The 22,295-nt window shown below is 37.4% G+C and overlaps 1 protein-coding gene across 1 annotated transcript in view; it reads right to left on the bottom strand.

Annotated features, from left to right (window-relative positions):
* The window catches only part of acap3b (ArfGAP with coiled-coil, ankyrin repeat and PH domains 3b), an 84,086-nt gene that overhangs the window by 28,388 nt on the left and 33,403 nt on the right, over window positions 1–22,295 (bottom strand). Inside the window, exons 2-4 of the mRNA XM_052111755.1 lie at window positions 10,567–10,624; window positions 6,649–6,768; window positions 4,075–4,128 (exon numbers count right to left, since the gene is read on the bottom strand). Of these exons, the coding sequence (XP_051967715.1) occupies window positions 4,075–4,128; window positions 6,649–6,768; window positions 10,567–10,624 (232 nt within the window). The remainder of the gene's footprint in view (window positions 1–4,074; window positions 4,129–6,648; window positions 6,769–10,566; window positions 10,625–22,295) is intronic.

Genomic DNA, 22,295 nt, shown 5'->3' with positions numbered 1-22,295 from the left:
GTATATAATCTGTATTTATTATCAGTTATGCCTATCGTGCTGCTGCCTTGTTGTAAAAAGTATGTTTATGAAAGCTCAATGTTTGTGCCAAGGTTTCCCTGGAAACTACATTTAGATTTTTCTCTCTACCCTGCAAAGAAAAACATTACAATAAACCTGCATCTGGATTATACAGTAAGGTAAAATCAATAAATGCAGACCAAGAAGGATGGACTATGGACCAAGACCAAGAAGGATAACTGCCCATTCCATCAGTAATGCAATAGGCACAACCAAATATGACAAGTGCTACTTACATGAGGAACTTCATATGGTAACCTCTTTTTGTTGGAGCACTAAAAGAGATGACACACTCCGCAAGCATACAGCATGCTCAGCACTTGTGTGGAAGCTGTTGGAAAGATCCACATGTGACTCTGAAGTGCCTGCTCAGCTTTTGACTTCCTGTGTTAAAAGAACGCTCCATACGAGACCACTTTACCGAGCTCGGCTGCCAAACAGCTGGGCCACTCATGAAGTGTATACTTGAATTAGTTTAATTCGAAAAATGTGTTTTGCAGATAGCATGCAAGGGCATCGCAGGAAAGGAACAAGATCAATAATGCAGGGTCAAGGAGTTCTATGTTGCTTTCAAGTGGAAAAAGTAAACTGTGCTGCAGACTGCAAGCTTAGATGTGGTGAAGCAAAAATGAAAATCTTGAATCCATAAAGAATAGTAGTTTATTCTTCCTTCAGGAAATGGGCACATTACATAACACAGCAAAAGAGGAGATCTAGAAATTTGGACAGAAATAAAACGCAAAGTTGATGCCACACAAGAAGCTAGAGATGGTTAAAGTTACTGTATATGATAGCTAGAACAAAACATTTTGACAGCTTAAAGGGATAGATTACCCAAAACTGAAAATTCTGTCATTATGCTGCCCCAAACCTGAATGACTTCCTTTCTTCTGTGGAACACCTCAAGGTCACGTAGGCCAAAACTGTCCCCCATTTTCTGTGAAATGCAGTATTTATTTGAATTGATTCAATCTGCATGCCAGGCCTGATAGAACACATTGTGTAAAAGACTGGGAGGAGTGCATGTTGTTGTTAAGCTTCTAGCACATTAGTGAAATGATTATGCTGAGCGATTATGCTGCACTGTTATGCAATAGCCCAGCTCACTCTCAATGATCAAACATACAACTGGGGATTACCTATGATCCCATTGTTGTAATATGCCCTTTCAATAAAAGGGACAATTCACTCACTTTTGAATCATAATCCTGGGTGGTATTGGAGCAGCATCATTGACGATCCCATACTGCTATCCAAACAAGGCATTTAAAACAATAAAACTCATTCATGTTGGCTATAACTCTAATGACTACGTAGCACATAGAATGACTTATTTGTACGGATATATTAGGCATAGTTCCATTAACAACCTATGTTAAAATGGCTCTAATCTATTTAAGGAATATTATTCCAGGTGAAGGGCATCCATTGTGATACCCACATAATCATAGTCAATAATTCGTGGATTCATGTGTGAACATTTTTACTTCCAAAATCTCAAAGTGAAAAATGTATCGCCTTCTATCATTATCTCTCTTTCTATGGCCTACTGTATGTGCAAAACAGATAATATCACTAATTACACACAGTAGGGAGGCAGAGATGTGTCACTTCAGCAGGTTAATTTCATTTATGGCTATTTAAGAGGGACCTATTTACACTGCTTGATCTAAAGGCTTTAAATTCAATTACTGTAATTATAATTGATTTACTGTACATCCTTCTACCATTTTGCTGGCACACAGGAATAAAGCACAGTGATGCATCTTAATCCTAAACATCTTACTATACCATGAATCTTTAATAATGATCTGCATTGCCACTATGACTGAGTGATAGAAATTTCCATACACATTTTAAAATAAATAGTGAGATCTCCATTTCTGTCTCTAACAATAAAAGTGACAAAAGGGTAAAAACTAAAATAATATCTGCTATTGTTAATGGAGCTTGCTTAGGCAGGGTTAGCACCATATTACTATTGCCAATATTTAGGGTTGGGGACCTGAACAAAACCCTAATGCAAAGAATTTAAACTCAGGGCCCAGATGCAAGAAAGACCCCTTATTTTGTCATTTTAAAGCTATTTACTCAGGGTTTTCTTGCAAAAGGCTACAGAGCTTAACTTGGCCTGCACGGTTGTGCTACGGACATGAATGATATCTCAAATCATGTGGATTAATATAAAGAGATGTGCTGTTACTTGTGGTTTTTGCTTGGTGAATGATAAAATGGCCTAAATATTCCTACATGCACCGAAGGAGGGACCAAAGCTGTATCTAGAAAACATATACAACAACACCCTGGCAACCATCCCCAACACCCTACAATAATGTGGTGAGTTTTCCTTCACAAAATGTAAAAATGTAGTTCACAGATTACAGTCTCAATAAATGTGGATTTCAAAAATGTGATTACATAAAGCTTTCTTCAATGCATCCACATTTCTCAATGGTGCACATAGAGTGATTCACAGGGACTTGGCAGCAATGGGTGTCCAGGATTTATGAAGCAGATGGATTAGATTCACAGTAAAATTCCCAGGCCTTAGATTTATAGAGTGGCAGGTTAACTGCTTTGACCCAGCAAAAACAGGAGAGAGCAGGAAAGATAGGAGTGAATTAAAGTAATGTCCTTTCAAAACACAGGCTTTATCTGCCATTCCTCCTACAGACAACAGTTCTGGGTGGTGCAGGGATGAACAGAGGAGGATAAAAATCTTAAACTTTACTGTGCCAGGACTTTTATATGTCTCCGAATAAATCACTACCCTACACACCAGTCGATGTTATTTGCCGGTTATTTAGTTATGCAAGTTGTGAAGATGTAACAGATGTTTCCACACATTTTTTTGTGCCCTTCATGCAAGGTTTTATAGCTGATAGCATATCTAACACTGTGGTCTCAGTACATACTGTGGGATGGATGTTCTAAGAAAATGTCAAAAAACTAGTATTAGAATCTCAACATTTTTGAGAGATGGTCAAGCATGGCAACAGCCATTTACTTCTACAGTGCCAAAGAATAAAAGCCTAAAGGCTAAGTATGCTCTAAAGATGAATGGAGCCCTAGATTGGTCAAGTGTTTCTAGTAAATGCCAAGAATTTAGTGTTAACCACAGTCATGTCTCACAAAACAGTTTATCACAAGAATTAACTTGCTCTAATTAACCATAAAAACAGCCAGAATGTTGAAGAAACACACAGAGAACAGAGGGAAACATCTGACCGGTCCTGTTCAAATGGTGCTGACTCTACAGGCATGAAAGGATCAGCCATCTTTGGGTTGACAATTAAAAAGCCACAAGTCCTTTATACCACAGGCCTGGTATTTCCTCTTTCTTTAAAAGTGAAGGTGGCTGTGGTAACAGGAGCACAAAGGGCTTTGCACTCTAACTGTCATTTTTCTTTTCTTTTTGCGGTCTCTCGATCTCACTGGCTCTGCTTTCAATTACACCAGTCTATTACAAGCACCCAAAAGGTGGCTGTGGTCCTGTGCTGTGATTTATATTTTCTCAGATGAACCAAAAGAACACGTTGCCCACTTCAATGAACAAGACATGGCTTCAAATGTATGTACAAAATGTGAATGAAACATCACCATAGAGTCATAGAGTATAACTAATGCTAACATGTGTGGTAGAACCAGGCCTTTATGACTCTCCAGATGGTTTTTGAATGGTATATGGAAAAAATCAGCCACATGTGATGTGAAACATCCCATGTAAAGAGATTCACGTTCTCTGGGTAGAGTTATGCCCCACTGCATAATACGGTTTCATAATAAAAACACCCATGAGAGACTGAAAGTCCCCACCAGGTTACAGTAACATATGATGAATCATTATGGCCTTTGACTGGAGAATGTGTGTCTCTGTGTGTGTGTGTGTGTGTGTGTGTGTGTGTGTGTGTGTGTGTGTGTGTGTGTGTGTGTGTGTGTGTGTGTGTGTGTGTGTGTGTTTTATTTTTGGACATATGTTGTCAAGAAGTGGGAGCCTGGGAAGATCTGCCTTACCATGTGATAGTTGACGATTTCCTGAAGGCTCTCTCCACACTTTTCAAGACATTCCTGAAATAAAGTAAATACCCAGAGAAATAAAGACAAGCTCATAACGAACCACTATCTGAGTCATTTAAAAAATAAACTAACAAACACAAAAATTCTGTCATCCTTTACTCACCCTTATGTTATTCCAAACCTGTATGTCTTTTCTTTTTCTGTCAAACACAAAATGAGATGGCAGTATGTCTCAGTCACCATTCACTTTCGTTGCATATTTTTTCCACACAATGAAATTTAATGGTGACTGAGGATAACATTCTGCTAAACATCTCCCTGTGTGATTCATGGAAGAAAGAGTGATACAAGTTTGAAACAACATAAGGGTGAGTAAATGATGACAGAATTTTCAATTTTGTGGTGAACTATCCCTTTAAAGCTTTGCTCAGACAGCCAGCAAAAATCTGATTATTTGGAGTATACAAATCAAATCCATTCATTTAAAAAGAAGTATGAACAGCAAAAAATACATGAAATCCAATTTTTACAAACATGATCCAAACAAGATTTGTTTGTGGTTTAAAATCTGATTAAAATCTGAGTTTTGGAAATATGTTTCAGTTTTATCAGATTTCGAGGTCTGTCCGATTTGAATTCTTAAATATCTGATTTGAAAACCGGAATTGTGCGCAAAATCATTTAAGGAATAGTTCACTCAAATTGTTTTATTATTTCATCATTTACTCACCCTCCTGCCATCCCAAATCTGCATGACTTTCCTTCTTTTGCTGAACACATTTTAAGATTTTTAGAAGAATTTCTCAGCATTGCTGGTCCACACAATGCAAGTGAATGGTGACATAAAAGCATAAAAGTAATCCATAAGACTTTATTGGTTAAATCCATATCTTCAGAAGCGATATGATAAATGTGGGTGAGAAACAGATCAATATTTATGTCCTTTTTACTACAAATCTCCACTTTCACTATCACATTCTTCTTTTTTGTTTTTGGCGATTCACATTTGTTGTAGAAATCTCAACCTACTAGGCAGGGAGGATGATTTTTTTGTAAAAAGGACTTAAATATTTATCTGTTTCTCACCTATGACATTGCTTCTGAAGACATTAATTTAACCACTGGAGTCCAATCTTTTATGCTGCCTTTATGTGCTTGTTGGAGCTTAAACATTTTGGCACCCATTCATTTACATTTTGTTGACCTACAGAGCTGCAATATTCTTCTAAAACATTTAGTTTGTGTTCAGTAGAACAAAGAAAATACACATCTGGGATAGCATGAGGGTGAGTAAATGATGCGAGAATTGTTATTTTTGGATGAACTATCCTTTTAAGCACTTACATTTTTGGTAACAGAATATTTCAAGGAACATGATATCAGGTGTCCATCGTAGGCACATTATATGAGACATACACTCACCTAAAGGATTTTTAGGAACATCATACTAATACTGTGTTTGACCCCCTTTCACCTTCAGAACTGCCTTAATTCTACGTGGCATTGATTCAACAAGGTGCTGAAAGCATTCTTTAGAAATGTTGGCCCATATTGATAGGATAGCATCTTGCAGTTGATGGAGATTTGTGGGATGCACATCCAGGGCACGAAGCTCCTGTTCCACCACATCCCAAAGATGCTCTATTGGGTTGAGATCTGGTGACTGTGGGGGCCATTTTAGTACAGTGAACTCATTGTCATGTTCAAGAAACCAATTTGAAATGATTCGAGCTTTGTGACATGGTGCATTATCCTGCTGGAAGTAGCCATCAGAGGATGGGTACATGGTGGCCATAAAGGGATGGACATGGTCAGAAACAATGCTCAGGTAGGCCGTGGCATTTAAATGATGCCCAATTGGCACTAAGGGGCCTAAAGTGTGTCTGAATGTCTCAACAGAAATCGAGACTCATCAGACCAGGCAACATTTTTCCAGTCTTCAACTGTCCAATTTTGGTGAGCTCTTGCAAATTGTAGCCTCTTTTTCCTATTTGTAGTGGAGATGAGTGGTACCCGGTGGGGTCTTCTGCTGTTGTAGCCCATCCGCCTCAAGGTTGTGCGTGTTGTGGCTTCACAAATGCTTTGCCGCATACCTCGGTTGTAATGAGTGGTTATTTCAGGCAAAGTTGCTCTTCTATCAGCTTGAATCAGTCGGCCCATTCTCCTCTGACCTCTAGCATCAACAAGGCATTTTTGCCCACAGGACTGCCTCATACTGGATGTTTTTCCCTTTTCACACCATTCTTTGTAAACCCTAGAAATGGTTGTGCGTGAAAATCCCAGTAACTGAGCAGATTGTGAAATACTCAGACCGGCCCGTCTGGCACCAACAACCATGCCACTCTCAAAATTGCTTAAATCACCTTTCTTTCCCATTCTGACATTCAGTTTGGAGTTCAGGAGATTGTCTTGACCAGGACCACACCCCTAAATGCATTGAAGCAACTGCCATGTGATTAGATAATTGCATTAATGAGAAATTGAACAGGTGTTCCTAATAATCCTTTAGGTGAGTGTATATTATGCTGTGTTAAGGTGTATACACATTCACAGTCTTTCTGGGAAACTTACTGAGATCATCTCCTCTTTTTTGCAGTGGTGAGATAAGTCTCGAATGCCATTGACAAACAGCTTGTTGGCACTGACATACGCACGACCCGCTTCGATCATACCACTGCATAGCTTCACCAACTAATGGATAAAGAAAGACGAAAAACATGTCACCAAGGTTTATGACAAAGTTTCAAACCAAACAGTTTAACTTAAAAACCATAAAAGAGAGACAATTTGTGCTGATGTTGATAGAAAATAAACGAGTAATACTAATAGTGATGTGTGCCTTATCAACAGTGCTGGGTGGATTACTAGTGAATTGTAATCAGGTACTGATTACAAATTACATGGCAAAAAATGCAATCAGTAACATATTCCATAGATTACATATTCGGGTAATCTAATCTAAGAGCACATATGGATTACTTTCAACCAAAATGTATTAGATGTCACATGCATTTGAGTAGAATAATAATTTTAACATAAAAGTACAAAGGAAGAATATGTATTCCATTCTTTATTACTAACAAAAAGAGCTTCACAAAAAGAGCTCCATATGACATTTTTAAAAAGTGCATTAAACATTACATAATTTAAATAAACATTAAATCTAACAGCACTGACAGTGCAATTCCAAAGTTTAACTCTCTGTTAAACACTGAGACATCAAGTTAATTTAAAGTGCATAAAACAATAGCAACATTACAATCATTAATAACCATAAAATCAACAGCAACATTGCTAAAAACACTGAAACACTTTTAACCCTTACTTCTTACTGATAGTCCATCACCTCTTCCAAAGCTGATAGATAGAAGATATTAGCTTTTGAAGAATATAAAAAAAATATTCAGCATGTACATTTGAAAACAGCAGAGTTCCACACAAAGAGTAATTGTGTCAAGTTTCAAGCTGAACTTTAAACTGACCAGACCACTCCATCTTCACCTGGTGGACTAGTAGCAAGTATCAGTTCTAAGTGCAATACAGACATGAATAGACCACACATAAAGTTTGGGGTCTCTAGGACACACTCCATATCCACATGTAGCAAATCATCAGGTTGGTGTCTATGGATTCTGTGGGTCATAAGTATTTCAACGATACCTCATTTTCCCATTACAACCATACTGCCTCTTCACCATATTGAAATATATTATAAAATGGTGCTAGGTGGGCTTGAGTATTTCTGTAACTGCTGATCTCCTGGGATTTTCAAGCACAACAGTCTCTAGAATTTACTCCAAATTGTGCCAAAAAACATCCAGTGAGTGGCAGTTCTGTGGACGGAAATGTCTTGTTGATGAGAGAGGTCAGCTGAGAATACCAAGACTGGTTCGAACTGACAAAGTCTACGGTAACTCAGATAACCGCTTTGTACAATTGTGGTGTGATGAATATCATCTCAAAATGCTATTCTGATATGCTGGTTGGCGCTGTTTTGGTGGAATGAGGGGGACCTACACAAACTTAGGCAGGTGGTTTTAATGTTGTGGCTGATTGGTATATATTTTAAATATTAGTTGGATTTCAAAGAAAATTGGTATGAATAATCAACATCATATCCTGATGAAACTTGAACAGTTTGGAGACAGCACCACCTATAGTTCAATGGATAACCTACACTTGTGTGCTGACTCTAACCTCAGGAAGTCTCTTTGCCACTCAATGAACATGGCTTAGTGTGTTAAAACACTGATAAATAGCGCAGAGTCGCTAATCCCATGTGGACCAGTGATAGAGTTGATGTTACATTGTATTGGAGGTCTTTGTATTTTACTGAATTTTGCAGAGCTTATCAAAGCTCATTTCTGCTTGCAGGTATAATCCTTGTTCTTCTTTGTCTTGGTATTGTTCTTCTGATATATAGGGGAGTGATATATTTTGAAAGGATTGAGAAGTTTGGATACAGCATCACCTGTAGTTAAAAAGAACACGTTCTGTTTAGCATGGTTGTCATGCTACATGCTATGATAGCTTAGCATACTAATAGGTTGACATGCTAACTGTAGGGTTTACTGTATTATCAGGCTATTTGATGGCAATACTATCCATAGGCAACATTAGCTTGGCATGCTAACCGGTTAGCATGCTAAACAGCACATTTGTAAGGCTATCTGATAACAATGCATTTAAACTTGTCAAGTTAAACAATTAATAGTGATCGTTTTGTACTTGGATAAGCTGTTGGCCTAGTTGTTAAAGCATTGAACTTTGGTTCAAAAGGTTGCAAGTTCGATTCCTTCAGAGAAGTGTTTTAAATATGTTAATTTTGTCCTCTGAGTCTTGATGTTGTGCTTATTACTATGTATACTGTACTACATTGCAAAATTCCTGCTTCAATTCAAAATTGCTTTGCTTTAACAAAACTTTCATAGCTATCTTTTCATGCTCTTAGCTTGAAACTTTTCTTTGGCACAGTTTATATGTATAACCTGTATTACCGAGTGGTTAGAGCCTAGAACCATAGGTGGACTATGGTTTGAAAGGGTGCAAGTTCAAGTCTGATAAAGAACGCTTTAAAATTTGTACTTCTGACGTTTGAGTCTTCATGTTTTGCTTATTCTATTACAGGGTTGCCAAATTCTTGCTTCAGTTGAAATCATTATCTCAGCAAACATTTTGTACACTTAATTTTGAATGAAAATACAATGCTGACTCTAGCAACTGCAGTTGTGCTAATTCTCAGCCAGGTATGTTCCATTGGTGACTGGCAGACTCTCTGTAGTACAGTGAACTATCAATTGGTTTATAGAACAAGTCGCAGGTTCAAACACATCCTTGGGTGACTTGAAATGTTGTGCTTTTTTATGTCATTTGATGTGTTCTTTAGGCAGAGCTTACTGTTGTGTAGAGGTTGCCATGTGGGTGCTTAGCCCTGCAATGGCTGCTTTCAGCTATATTTATTATTATTATTATTATTCTGGCTGGGAGTCAATCAATGGTGGTCATGAATAGCCCCCTAACCAAATTATGGGTCTCTAGGATGTGCTCTATAGTGCCATCACATCAAAAATTCACTTTTTTTTGTATCTTTTCAAACATATATCCTAGAAACAACATTCTTTTGCATCTGATTACTCTCCTCCTGATAGTTCAAATGGACATTAACATTAAAATTTTTATAATTATTTTAATAAATATATAAATATATTAATATTTATATATTAATAAAATAATTTATAATTGTTTTGCTACTCTTTCTTGAAATTTCATCTGATTTGCCCAAACAACAGCTCAAAATAATCTCCAGACTGAGCCGCACAGAAAGTTGCAACATTTTTAGTTTCTCCCCCTTTAAGTTATGTTAACAAAAATGTAACGAGGTAGATGTAAAAATGTATTTGAGGATGTAACTCAGCAACGGTTTGTTGTATTGAAATGAAACTTGGTATGCCTTGACCTGAGGACCTTGACCTGAGGGTACATGCAAAGTTTGGAGACAGAGCCCATAACTTTTAACAGTATGTACTAAAATCATAAGGTTGGTATTAGGGTTGCAACGGTATGAGATTTTCACGGTATGATAACCGTCTCAGAAAATATCACGGTTTCACGGTATACGGTATTACACAGTTACTATTATCAGTGATTATCATTTTATTTATTTATTTATTTATTTTTGAGCAAACAATTTATTATAATTGAAACTTGAAACTATGTATGTGTAAAAAAAAGTCTCCCTTTTGAAAATAAAATAAATAGAAAAAATAAGAAAGCTTACGGAATTATAATAATAAATCGAATTATAAACTAGCAAGTAACTGTAACATTTTATATACTAAAGCATGTTAGTTTATATGTTAAAAATTTCATTTATGAAGCTTCATACATATGACTGAATTACTTGAGGTCAAGAAGACACTATTTAAATTAAATACAGTTACAGAGTTTATTCACACACATTATCTGGTTACCTGAAAACACTGAACATACCTTATCTAGCTTTGCTTCTATTTCCACAACATCAGTCTCAACTTCATCAATGTTTGCCCTAAAAAAAAGACAAAACACAATATTCATTAGATAACAGATACTGTATATCTCTGTAATTTCTTATTGGCGATATATAGAGACAGCTGAAATCACACAAATTGTCATACAATCAGCTGATTGGCATCTATATATATATATTGGGGTCACCTGAGACTCATAGTGACGGATTAATTGACAGCTGCTGTCAGACTCTATGTTATTATTATTCCTCACACGGTCGCAAGACGACATGTACATGAATCTGGCGTGGTGAGCTGGAACCTGCTTACGTCAGCTGTCACCGCTTACGTCACGAAGTACCGCAACAGCCAATAGGAAAATTCAACTGCAGTAGCCACCGTTCAACCTGAAGAGGGCAGCACTCAGATGTTTTTACACCATATATTGTAGAATTAAAACACTTTATACACAAATGTCAAAACAATTACTTGAATCAATGACCAGTACTAATAAAGACCCATGCTTACAGATCATTAACTAAAAAAAGTTGGTTTAGGGTTTAGTTACCCTTTAACATCACACAAAGCCCAGTAAACATAAAAAAGCTAAATCAATATTTGGTGTGGCAACATTTGCCTTTAAAACAGCCCCAATTCTCCTAGGTACACCTGGACACAGTTTTTCTTGGTTGTTGGCAGATAGGATGTTCCAAGCTTCTTGGAGAATTTGCCACAGTTCTTCAATCTATTTAGTCTGTCTCAATTGCTTCTGTCTCTTCATGTAATCCCAGACTGACACAATGTTCAGTAGGGTGCACTGTGGGGGCAATGCCATCTCTTGCAGAGTGCCCTGTTCTTCTATTCTAATCTTTTCTATTTGCAAAAGTAATGTTTGGGAGTCTAAAATGTATTTTTCCTATTGACACACTAAAGCAAGAAGATATAAATAATCATCTTATGTTTTTTTAAACATCTTAAGTGCCTAAAACATTTGCACAGTACTGTACATATATAATTTCATTGACACATTTATGTTCTATTCTACATATATTATTTGGTTGTTGCACAGCATGTAGAATAGAGTATAATTATGTCAATCAAATAAATACAAATAAAGAGTTTTTGGGACTGGATTGCATCGGAGAGGAAAGAAGAGATTTATCTGACTTAGCCTCTATGAAGGTGAGGATGTGCACTCAAATTCGAAGTACATTCAAAGGCTTAGGGACATCTCTTATTATGCTGCTGTCCCTTTGACCTCAGTGATCTATATTTGATCTCAATAGGAGCCTCTTTCTACCCTGTACAAATGAGTATGCAGCAGTGCAACAAGAATTCTGAGCATCCACACCATCATTACACCATCTCTCTGTAGAGTGAGCATGTTCTGTAATTAAGTTAGACCTTTAAGAACTAATGTACACCAAAATGGCATTATGTTATAAATGCATGATGACATACTGTATATCTAATCTTATGCCATCTAAAAGCTTTCCTAAAGCATTCTTAATCCAGTTTATATTCCAAGCTAAAAGCTATTGCTATCAGTCATCTCACTGCAGTTAGTGCATATTTAAAAAAAATAAAAAAAACACTGTTGAGACGTCTGAGGTTTTTTATGCGAGTCCCTTGCCAGCCCTCCACCCCACAGCGAGACATGCTCTCACATTCTCCAACACAACATACTCTGCTACTTTTATCACATCAGCTAACTCAAGCAGGACTGAGAGGAGCCCGGGCAAAAAGCATATGTGCAGATTGAATTTATATCTGTTATACGTATTCCCATGTACATGGCTTTTTTTTTGTTTTGCTAACACATATTATAGTCAGCTAGTATCCTAACAGCATGACAACAGCAACAATGCTTTTAATGTACCAGTGCTTAAAATTTTTTTTTACAGCATTGTTACCATATGGCAAATACTGCTTTATTACTAAAAAGTGTACAAATGAAGTATCTAATCACTGACAAAAAAGTAGCATGGTAACACCATCCTTTTTTGGAGATATACCGTGGTAGTAACATGGCATTGTTTGAAATATCTTAGTTATGTAAAAACACCATGGTGTATGAATATGGTAATTATTCAGTTTCCTGGTATACATCACAGTACCATGGTATTACCATCTGATACATCACTGTACCTACTTGTCAACTTTTTATTTATTTATATAAAAACAGATTCTGACTCTGCATTCGTAATGGATGAGCCACATACAAAGCAGTTGTAAAATATCCTTACACATCATTTCAATTCTACATTAATATGCCAAGTTGTTTGGCAACCGTAAACAGCACATTAGGTGGAAGAATTGTTTATTCTAATTATTAGGTCCAAATGAAACTGTTTCTGCAACCCATGCAGGTTTCGTTTTGATTTGAATAATAAATGCAACTATTTATTGAACATGTCTTTGAGCGCACCTTTTATCATATTGTTTTTGTTGCTTCACGTCGTGTCTCAGAACTTGCCGATACCGACATCTGATTATTTAGAACAATATCTGCCATAACTGACAGTTTTTTTTTTTTATGCTACCTGTTTTAAATCACTGATAATTAATTACACAACTTCGAAAGGAATTTAAATAATAACTTTATTCGCTATGTCTCTACATGATTTCCATGTTTCAAAGTAACTGTTCTCAGTTATATACAAAACACTGAAATGAAAAATCACATTATTAACTCATATTAACATTCTTAAATCACTTTAAATTAATTCTGATTAGTCGCCTGTTAGGCTCACATTAAATTGGTAAGATTTCATTTTTTTTTTTAATGTTTCAGTAACAAACATTAACTGAATTGTGAATGAGGAAGCTTGTCCCTAATTAGCTGAAGCAGCCTCTGATTTAGCTTTAACCATTTAAATGCCATATTCTTTGCAAATTAGTTGTGCCAAAAATGTATATCGATAGTCCCACCTCGTGAAATTCTAGCACTGCAAAGCTTACAAATTACTACAGGTGAAACTCGAAAAATTAGAATATCGTGCAAAAGTTCATTAATTTCAGTAATTCAACTTAAAAGGTGAAACTAATATATTATATAGACTCATTACAAGCAAAGTAAGATATTTCAAACCTTTATTTGATATAATTTTGATGATTATGGCTTACAGCTTATGAAAACCCCAAATTCAGAATCTCAGAAAATTAGAATATTGTGAAAAGGTTCAGTATTGTAGGCTCAAAGTGTCACACTCTAATCAGCTAAACACATGCAAAGGGTCCCTGAGCCTTTAAATGGTCTCTCAGTCTGGTTCAGTTGAATTCACAATCATGGGGAAGACTGCTGACCTGACAGTTGTGCAGAAAACCATCATTGACACCCTCCACAAGGAGGGAAAGCCTCAAAAGATAATTGCAAAAGAAGTTGGATGTTCTCAAAGTGCTGTATCAAAGCACATTAATAGAAAGTTAAGTGGAAGGGAAAAGTGTGGAAGAAAAAGGTGCACAAGCAGCAGGGATGACCGTAGCCTGGAGTGGATTGTCAGGAAAAGGCCATTCAAATGTGTGGGGAGCTTCACAAGGAGTGGACTGAGGCTGGAGTTACTGCATCAAGAGCCACCACACACAGACGGGTCCTGGACATGGGCTTCAAATGTCAAACGTCTTACCTGGGCTAAAGAAAAAAAGAACTGGTCTGTTGCTCAGTGGTCCAAAGTCCTCTTTTCTGATGAGAGCAAATTTTGCATCTCATTTGGAAACCAAGGTCCCAGAGTCTGGAGGAAGAATGGAGAGGCACACAATCCAAGATGCTTGAAGTCCAGTGTGAAGTTTCCACAGACTGGTTTGGGGAGCCATGTCATCGGCTGGTGTTGGTCCACTGTGCTTTATTAAGTCCACAGTCAACGCAGCCGTCTACTGGGACATTTTAGAGCACTTCATGTTTCCTTCAGCAGACAAGCTTTATGGAGATGCTGACTTCATTTTCCAGCAGTACTTGGCACCTGCCCACACTGCTAAAAGTACCAAAACCTTGTTCAATGACCATGGTATTACTGTGCTTGATTGGCCAGCAAACTCGCCTGACCTGAACCCCATAGAGAATCTATGGGGCATTGCCAAGAGAAAGATGAGAGGCATGAGACCAAACAATGCAGAAGAGCTGAAGGCCGCTATTGAAGCGTCTTGGTCTTCCATAACACCTCAGCAGTGCCACAGGCTGATAGCATCCATGCCACGCCGCATTGAGGCAGTAATTAATGCAAAAGGGGCCCAAACCAAGTACTGAGTACATATGCATGATTATACTTTTCAGAGGGCCGACATTTCTGTATTTAAAATCCTTTTTTTTATTGATTTCATGTAATATTCTAATTTTCTGAGATTCTGAATTTGGGGTTTTCATAAGCTGTAAGCCATAATCATCAAAATTATATCAAATAAAGGCTTGAAATATCTTACTTTGCTTGTAATGAGTCTATATAATATATTAGTTTCACCTTTTAAGTTGAATTACTTAAATTAATGAACTTTTGCACGATATTCTAATTTTTCAAGTTTCACCTGTATTGTGACATGCTACACAATTCCAAGTAATTCCACACAAGACATTTACATTTACATTAAAGCATTTGGCAGACGCTTTTATCCAAAGCGACTTACAGTGCACTTATTACAGGGACAATCCCCCCGGAGCAACCTGGAGTTAAGTGCCTTGCTCAAGGACACAATGGTGGTGGCTGTGGGGCTTGAACCAGTGTCTTTCTGATTATCAGATTACCAGTTATGTGACTAGACCACTACACCACCACCAAGTTGTAAACTATTTGTCTGATGCATTTTTCCACCCCCTTTGTATTGACAGGAAATAATTGGGCCCGATCATTGGCTGTTTTTAAATAATCGGCCCATGTCCGATACAGTGCAAATACAATAAGTGCATTTATCACTCGATACCGATGACTGGCTGATACATGGGTGCATCACTACCCCTTACCTGTGGTGAAATCATTCCAACGCAGAGCCTCTTGTGGCTTATTGCTTTATTCTACGTATGACAGCCTGAAACCATGAAAAGCTCAGGTCAACCACCTATATGTCTGAATATAATCAGAAAGACCTGTATTTCAGGGCAGAACTTTATTCTGCACTGTATTTCTGGTCATTTGAATAGGTATTATGTAGAAACAAAATAAAAAAGGGATTAAAAGCCTTCTGCTTAGGAACAGATTGTCTCATTGAACAAAACGTTGATTTGAAATTGCGGTCAATCTCCAATTCTTTATGCCATCTCTTGCCACGACTCAAAGTCTCTAATCTTAATGCACCCCTGGCCTCATATTGGCTCTCAACCATTAGACCAAAATGCGCGCACACAATGAACAAACGCTTTTTCAAAAAAATGAAGGAAGACACACACATGTCAGTTGTCATAGCAACCACAAAGTTAGACACTGAGGTCACAGTTGGAGTCTTCTGCTCTGCTTATGTGGGGTCGCTAATAAGACATATTGTTATGGAGTCATAGGCAATCAATACAACATTGACATACATCCACACACATACACATTTCCCAAACCCATTTACCTAATCTCTTCTGCAACCACTGGGCCTCTGGGACAGGCTGTGAATGTGATATGTGTGTTTAAAATACTTTCATGCAGATTTATATGATGTGATGTGATAACTAAGTAATCCTTAGGTTGATTTCCCTGAAAACACTGTCTGCATTGGTTTAGGGCACTAATTAATAAAAGAATAATGCAGATCAGGCAACGGTGCAGAAGCACCCACAAAATCACTGCTGAACACAATTTGCATGTGCATTTCCGATCTTGCAGGCCGATTCTGCGTGCTTTATGGTGGAGGATGCAGCAGACCACCGTTATCTACACACTTTGAAAGCAGAGGCGGCATGCCCATTCAAACTGAGGGGGTACGTGCCACCTCAGATTTTTAAGCCAAGAGGATTTAGAATGGATTATTTAAACTTCCCAAAACGTATTTGTACCTTTGATAATTAAATTAAATGATCATCCCATGTAAAAAAGAATGTCTGTGGCAGGAATATTTATTCACATGACTAAATTTCATCAGTCCAAATCCAATTGAGTCACATACGTTCCGCTATAAGCGATGTCCAGTGGCTGCTTCAGAGATCGTGTTCACGGGGAAGGTCCAGCACTAAGGGAAAGTGCTGCTTTATGATAATACAAACAAATTAATCGCATCAGCTTCAACGCAGTTATTCAGTCCAGTGCTTCAGTTATTATTTGAAAATTGTGCTGGCAGATAGTTGCAAAATGTAAATTTAAAGTTTTCTCAGGATATCGGATTGCGCCTGCCTATATTAAATTACGGGTGGTTAGTAAATAAGATGCAGGTTTTTGTGCTGAAATATCACATGCAAAAGTGGTGCAACTGCTTTGTGAATTCGTCCCACTGGCTTTATGGCACATCAGAACATTACTCTGTTTGTTCAGAGTCTCAACCAGCACGACACAGCAACATACATTCAACCAATGGTGTGAGTTTGGGGCGGGAGTATCGGTTAGTTCAACAAATGGCAGAAAGGGAGAGTGTTTAAGAAACCTGTTTGAAAACAGCTATTATTATACAATTCTGTTGGGTGATGATAGTGCTGGAGAAATGATATACTGGAGATTTCAAATGAAATCAAATAAAAATTTTACATTTGTCATTTCAAATGCATATATATGCTAAAGGGGATTTGTTTTCTTTAATGGTTTAAAAATAAACTGGCATATACTGAAGATAGCCTCAAAGCTAACACACATGCAATAAGACCCCGTTTCCACCTGGTATTAAGATGCTCTTTTGGTGATTGGATCACATGGGGTCAGTACTAAATACAGGTCTAAAACGTTTTGTGATAGGATCACAAAAACCACATACGTATGTTGTCAAAAAAGCATGTAACCACATCACATTTGATGTGTAGACGCTAATCCAAATCCGATCACTAGTGGTCACAGGAGACGCATTTAAGTGGCGAGGAGTGATGTGTCTAGGTGTAAATTGATTTCCTGTTTCCTTTAACACTAATAAAATAATAGATACAAATTGATGTTGAATTCATCGCAGTGAATTGGTCATGGTGAATGTTGGGGAGTGCAGAGAAGAGTTGAAGCGGGGTTTGGCGGTCGCACTTGTTCTAGCGGCTATGCCGTAGATTGCAACACTGTATTTCAAATATTGTAGCAACCATGTTTTTTAGCAGAAACCATAGTTTTAATCCAGTTAAACATGGTTGTTACCACAGTACTATGATGGTAATATAGTAACCATGGTTAATTTTATGGTTACTGTAAATATACCATGAAAAAAATACCATGGTGAAACCATGGTTACTGTAGTAAAACCAAGGTTATTTTTTCTAAGGTAAGTTTAAGGTAAGGTTTAGGGGTAGGGGTTAATGTAGTGTGTCTGTAGGACTCTAAATAAACACTATACACACACAGCAATGATGCCCATATTGTAAGTTAGTATTTAAATATGGGTGCCAATAATATCTGCTACTATTTCCACTGGGGTGTAAACAGCATATATCATTATTTGCACCAGATTGCAAATAGCATCTGCCGACAATAAAACCGGTCCAGTGATGGACGACAACTGTGACATGCAAATTAATATTCTGTTTCTGTTGTGGGGAGAAAACCAGCTCTAAGTGATGTAAGAAGACATTATAAGAGCCAAGATACAGAGATTAAACTGTGTCTTGGCTTTGGTCTCAGCACTGACTATTTCTCTCAAGAGAGAGGGAGAGATCAGGGTTACAGCATCAAAATCCAGTCCTGCTGTCCAAAACATCACTTACAAAAGGTGTGGACCAAGAGAGCATCTCTTTGGCTAATACTAGAGATTGATGCTACAGGATTGAGCAATAATCTGTCAAAACAATCACAGTGTGCTTTTGCAATGCAAGAACTGAAGGGTCAAAATACGCTTTCTTTTTTAACCTTAACTTGTAACCAGACTCCTGACAGAGAGCAGCTCATAATCCACTCAATCGCTGGACTATGTCACATTCCCATGATCTATTGTTAGGAGAACATCTACAAAACAGCTGAGGACAAACTATCCTTGTGAGATGAGTGAGAATCTGCCTTTTGATTACTTGAAAAGCCGGTGGTCCTTCATGTTGCTCAGTAGGTGGACTTCAATGGTGAGCTCTGGTAAAATAGTCCTGCCAGCTAAGGCTAGCATCAACCAGTACATGAGTGAGTGTGGGGAAACTGATGTGATATTTTGTATGGGGGGAGGGATTCTCACGTGTCTTTCATCTTAAGCTCCTCTGCTCAGCATCCCAGCCATCCATAAGCTATTCTTAGTCCCATGTGAGGATGTGTGTGTGCACATGTGTGCCCACATTACAACACATGTGTGCCAGTATCACATAAATCTCTGCTCATATCTCTCAGGCTGACATTTCCGATCAACCCTGAGGTGAGACACAGAGGCTTGGATTCTCTCTCATTAAAAGGGCACTGTTGCCATTCCTAGAACACCAGATATTTCTTTCCTCTTACATATCAGGGCAGCTATGTTGAGTTAACTCTTAATGTGCAGAGGACGTAAAAAATTCCCAAAATAAAGTCTATTTAGTTCCTTAATAAATGTCCCATCTTATGGTCTCATCAGTGCATGTTACTCTAAAGAAAAGAAAAAAGCATGTTTCACAATTTCTATCAAAATGTAATAATGTTTTCCACCTCCGCAACAGTCTTCTTAACTGCCAATTCTCTTTATTTTATTAATGAATGTTTTGTCTTATTGGGCATGACTCGTGTTATAAAAATCATAGTTCATAATCTGTCATCAAAATTTACTTTATCTCTAAAACAACCATCCTTAACACTGACATAACCTTGGCGATGTGGATGGGGAAATAATACTCAAGCTACACAATTTGAGGAATCATTCATAGAACAAACTCTGCGAGACAAGTTAGTTTAAATTTTTTAGGGATCTCAATCTACAAATTGCTTACTTATAGTCATCTTTGCATATTTAGCTGGGGCAGGAGAAAGTATTTTAACACTTAAAAAATGACACGTTTCAGCATTAAGAATCAAAATGTATGAAATACCACAATTACTGCGAAAACGTGATACATTTTAGTCATAAAATTCACCTTTATTTTGGAGCGAGGCACATTGTTGCCTTTTTTCCTCATCAGAGTTTTTTATAATGTCTGGGCTGTCTAGCCATTTGAAACGTTTAACTTTCTCCATTACATTTAAACCAAACAATTCTCAGTAGATTTCAAATGGGTCGCGGTATTGAGGAAAGCCCTGTTGACGCGCACACAATCAGAGATACAATTGCGTGAGTGGTTCTGTGATGCTAGCACCACACTAACGTGAAAACCAGGCTTCAATTGTGCCGAGCAAATGCGCCTTTCAGAGAATAAGCATATGGAGCATGTATAGTGTCAAACGTGAAATAAATGCCATTAAATTTCACTTGTAAGGACACTGGAAAAACCCTGCATGAAAAGTGAGAGTTCCAACAAATAAAAATCTCCTTTCTAGTTGAATTGCTGTCCTGTAGATTTATTGCTGGAATTTCAGTGCTTGGCTGTAAACATCCTCTATTTCACAGTCTGTTAAACTGTTACTCTTGGGCTTTATGAACTGCTGAGAGAGAAACTGTAAACTTTATTTACTGGACTTGGATAAGCAATAATAAAAAAACTGATTTTCATATTTAAAAAAAGAAAAGAGTGGTGCTTGTTCATGCAAAACTTTCTGCCACAATGCTAGGGTCCTTCCTTCCATTTAAGTCAATGCTTTTTTTTACCCATTGTGCACCATGCAAAAAATGTCAGAAAAGCGATTGTCTGATCACTTAAAAGTAATAGCCCCCCTTCTCAACAAGTTTCAGCTTTAGAAGCAACATGTATAATAAAATTGTTATCAAAATTGTATTGCTGACTTAAAAATGTGTTACTGAAATGACATTTTATTAATGTCTTCAGTCATTTCTCATTCAACGTACAGGCATCAAACAACTTTACATATAGAGTTCCATTGTTTCAGTCAATTTGAATGATCCTGATTCTCTTCGACCCAACACAAGCCCACTGTGAGCTCCTTTTTCAGTCACATGACCCCTAAAAGCGTGAAACAGCCAAGCACAGCTGCAATATAGCTATAGGTCTTCTATATGGAGGATGCACTCAGATGTGAGGAATTATATATACACCTGCGAGTCGACTAAAATGCTATGTTGTCCTCAGACTCCCAGCACAGCAAAGCACATTGTGAGTGGACTGAGCTGAGTCCACTCACAAAGCCCGGACTGTTAGCAAACAAACTCAATAGGCCAACACAGGGGCCGTTTTCATCCAATGAATAACTGCTGCCTTCAGGGCCCATAGCAATCGGATCACTGAATCTGTGTCCACATGTGTTTATTTACAGGCTTGACTTTGTAAGCAACCAAAACAACAAATGTGAGACGATTTATCAAGGAAACAGAAAGAACAGAGGATCCTTATGAGTTGGAGACAGAAGACAAATTTGTCTGGTTTCACAACAAGAGGGAAGACTGGTTAGTTGAGCTGCTGTCCACATATATCACTATAATAAAGATTTGCTCTAAATTGTCCCTAATTTCTACAAGTACTGTCTCTTAGGACACATTTAAAAGATTTGAACACGATGAAGGATCTTCAACAGGTGGTTTGCCAATTATTTAGCTTGATATCAAAAAAATTATGGTGGCGTAGTGGTCTAAAGCACATAACTGGTAATCAGAAGGTCACTGGTTCGAACCCCACAGCCACCACCATTGTGTCCTTGAGCAAGGCACTTAACTCCAGGTTGCTCCAGGGGGATTGTCCCTGTAATAAGTGCACTGTAAGTCGCTTTGGATAAAAGTGTCTGCCAAATGCATAAATTTGAATATGAATTTGAATTTGAAATTTGAAATGAACAAAAATACAATTAACATCAACCATGCTAAAGTTAAGAAGCTAAAGTTCAGTTAAAGGTTTTATTGCTCCTCCCACTTAATCGAGTACTCAATTTGCCTTAAATATTCAACTAAAAACACTACTTGAATATTGCAATTTGCTTTTCCTTTGTGCCTTTGCCTGCTGTGGGCAACAATGAAACTGCTTCTCTTACCTAAATTAATGCATTGGTTGGTTCTGTGAATGCATGACCTTTAATTAAAAGGAATAGTTCACTCAAAAAGAGCATTCAGCCTTTTTTTTATGTGATTGTATCACTTCAGAAGACTTGGAATTAATATTTCTATTTGTGAGACCAACTGTTTTTATGTCACTTTTGAATCTAGAAACTGTATTGTTGATTATCCATAATGCTCATTTTTATCCGAAAAACAGGTTCAAACGTTGAAGGCTGAACTTAAATCAATTAATCGACGAATAATCAGTTACTCGTTTTCAAGCGTTGGAGTACTCGACAAATACAAAATGAATTGAAATATCTAAGTATCTGAAAAATTATATGAAATCATTAAGTATGGAAGTACATTAATATACTATAGGCATGTTATACTTAAAATTTAACACTCAATATACAATATGTGTTACAATATGTAACAGGGGGTCTCTGCTCCATGTACTGTATCTCTCCAATAAGGCATCCTTAGGTTGAGGACCCCTGGATTGGACCATAGCCTGAATAAATTTTTTGGTAAACAACTGATATTTTAATGACATAAATGTATGTATCTTATTACAAAGTTTTGAGTATATTCATATGGCATTGCTCCATTTTG

The sequence above is a fragment of the Xyrauchen texanus genome, chromosome 39 (assembly GCF_025860055.1).
Source record: "Xyrauchen texanus isolate HMW12.3.18 chromosome 39, RBS_HiC_50CHRs, whole genome shotgun sequence".
Lineage (NCBI taxonomy): Eukaryota > Metazoa > Chordata > Actinopteri > Cypriniformes > Catostomidae > Xyrauchen > Xyrauchen texanus.
The sequence above is the reverse complement of the archived record's forward strand: the minus strand, read 5'-3'. Positions and strand labels throughout refer to the sequence as shown.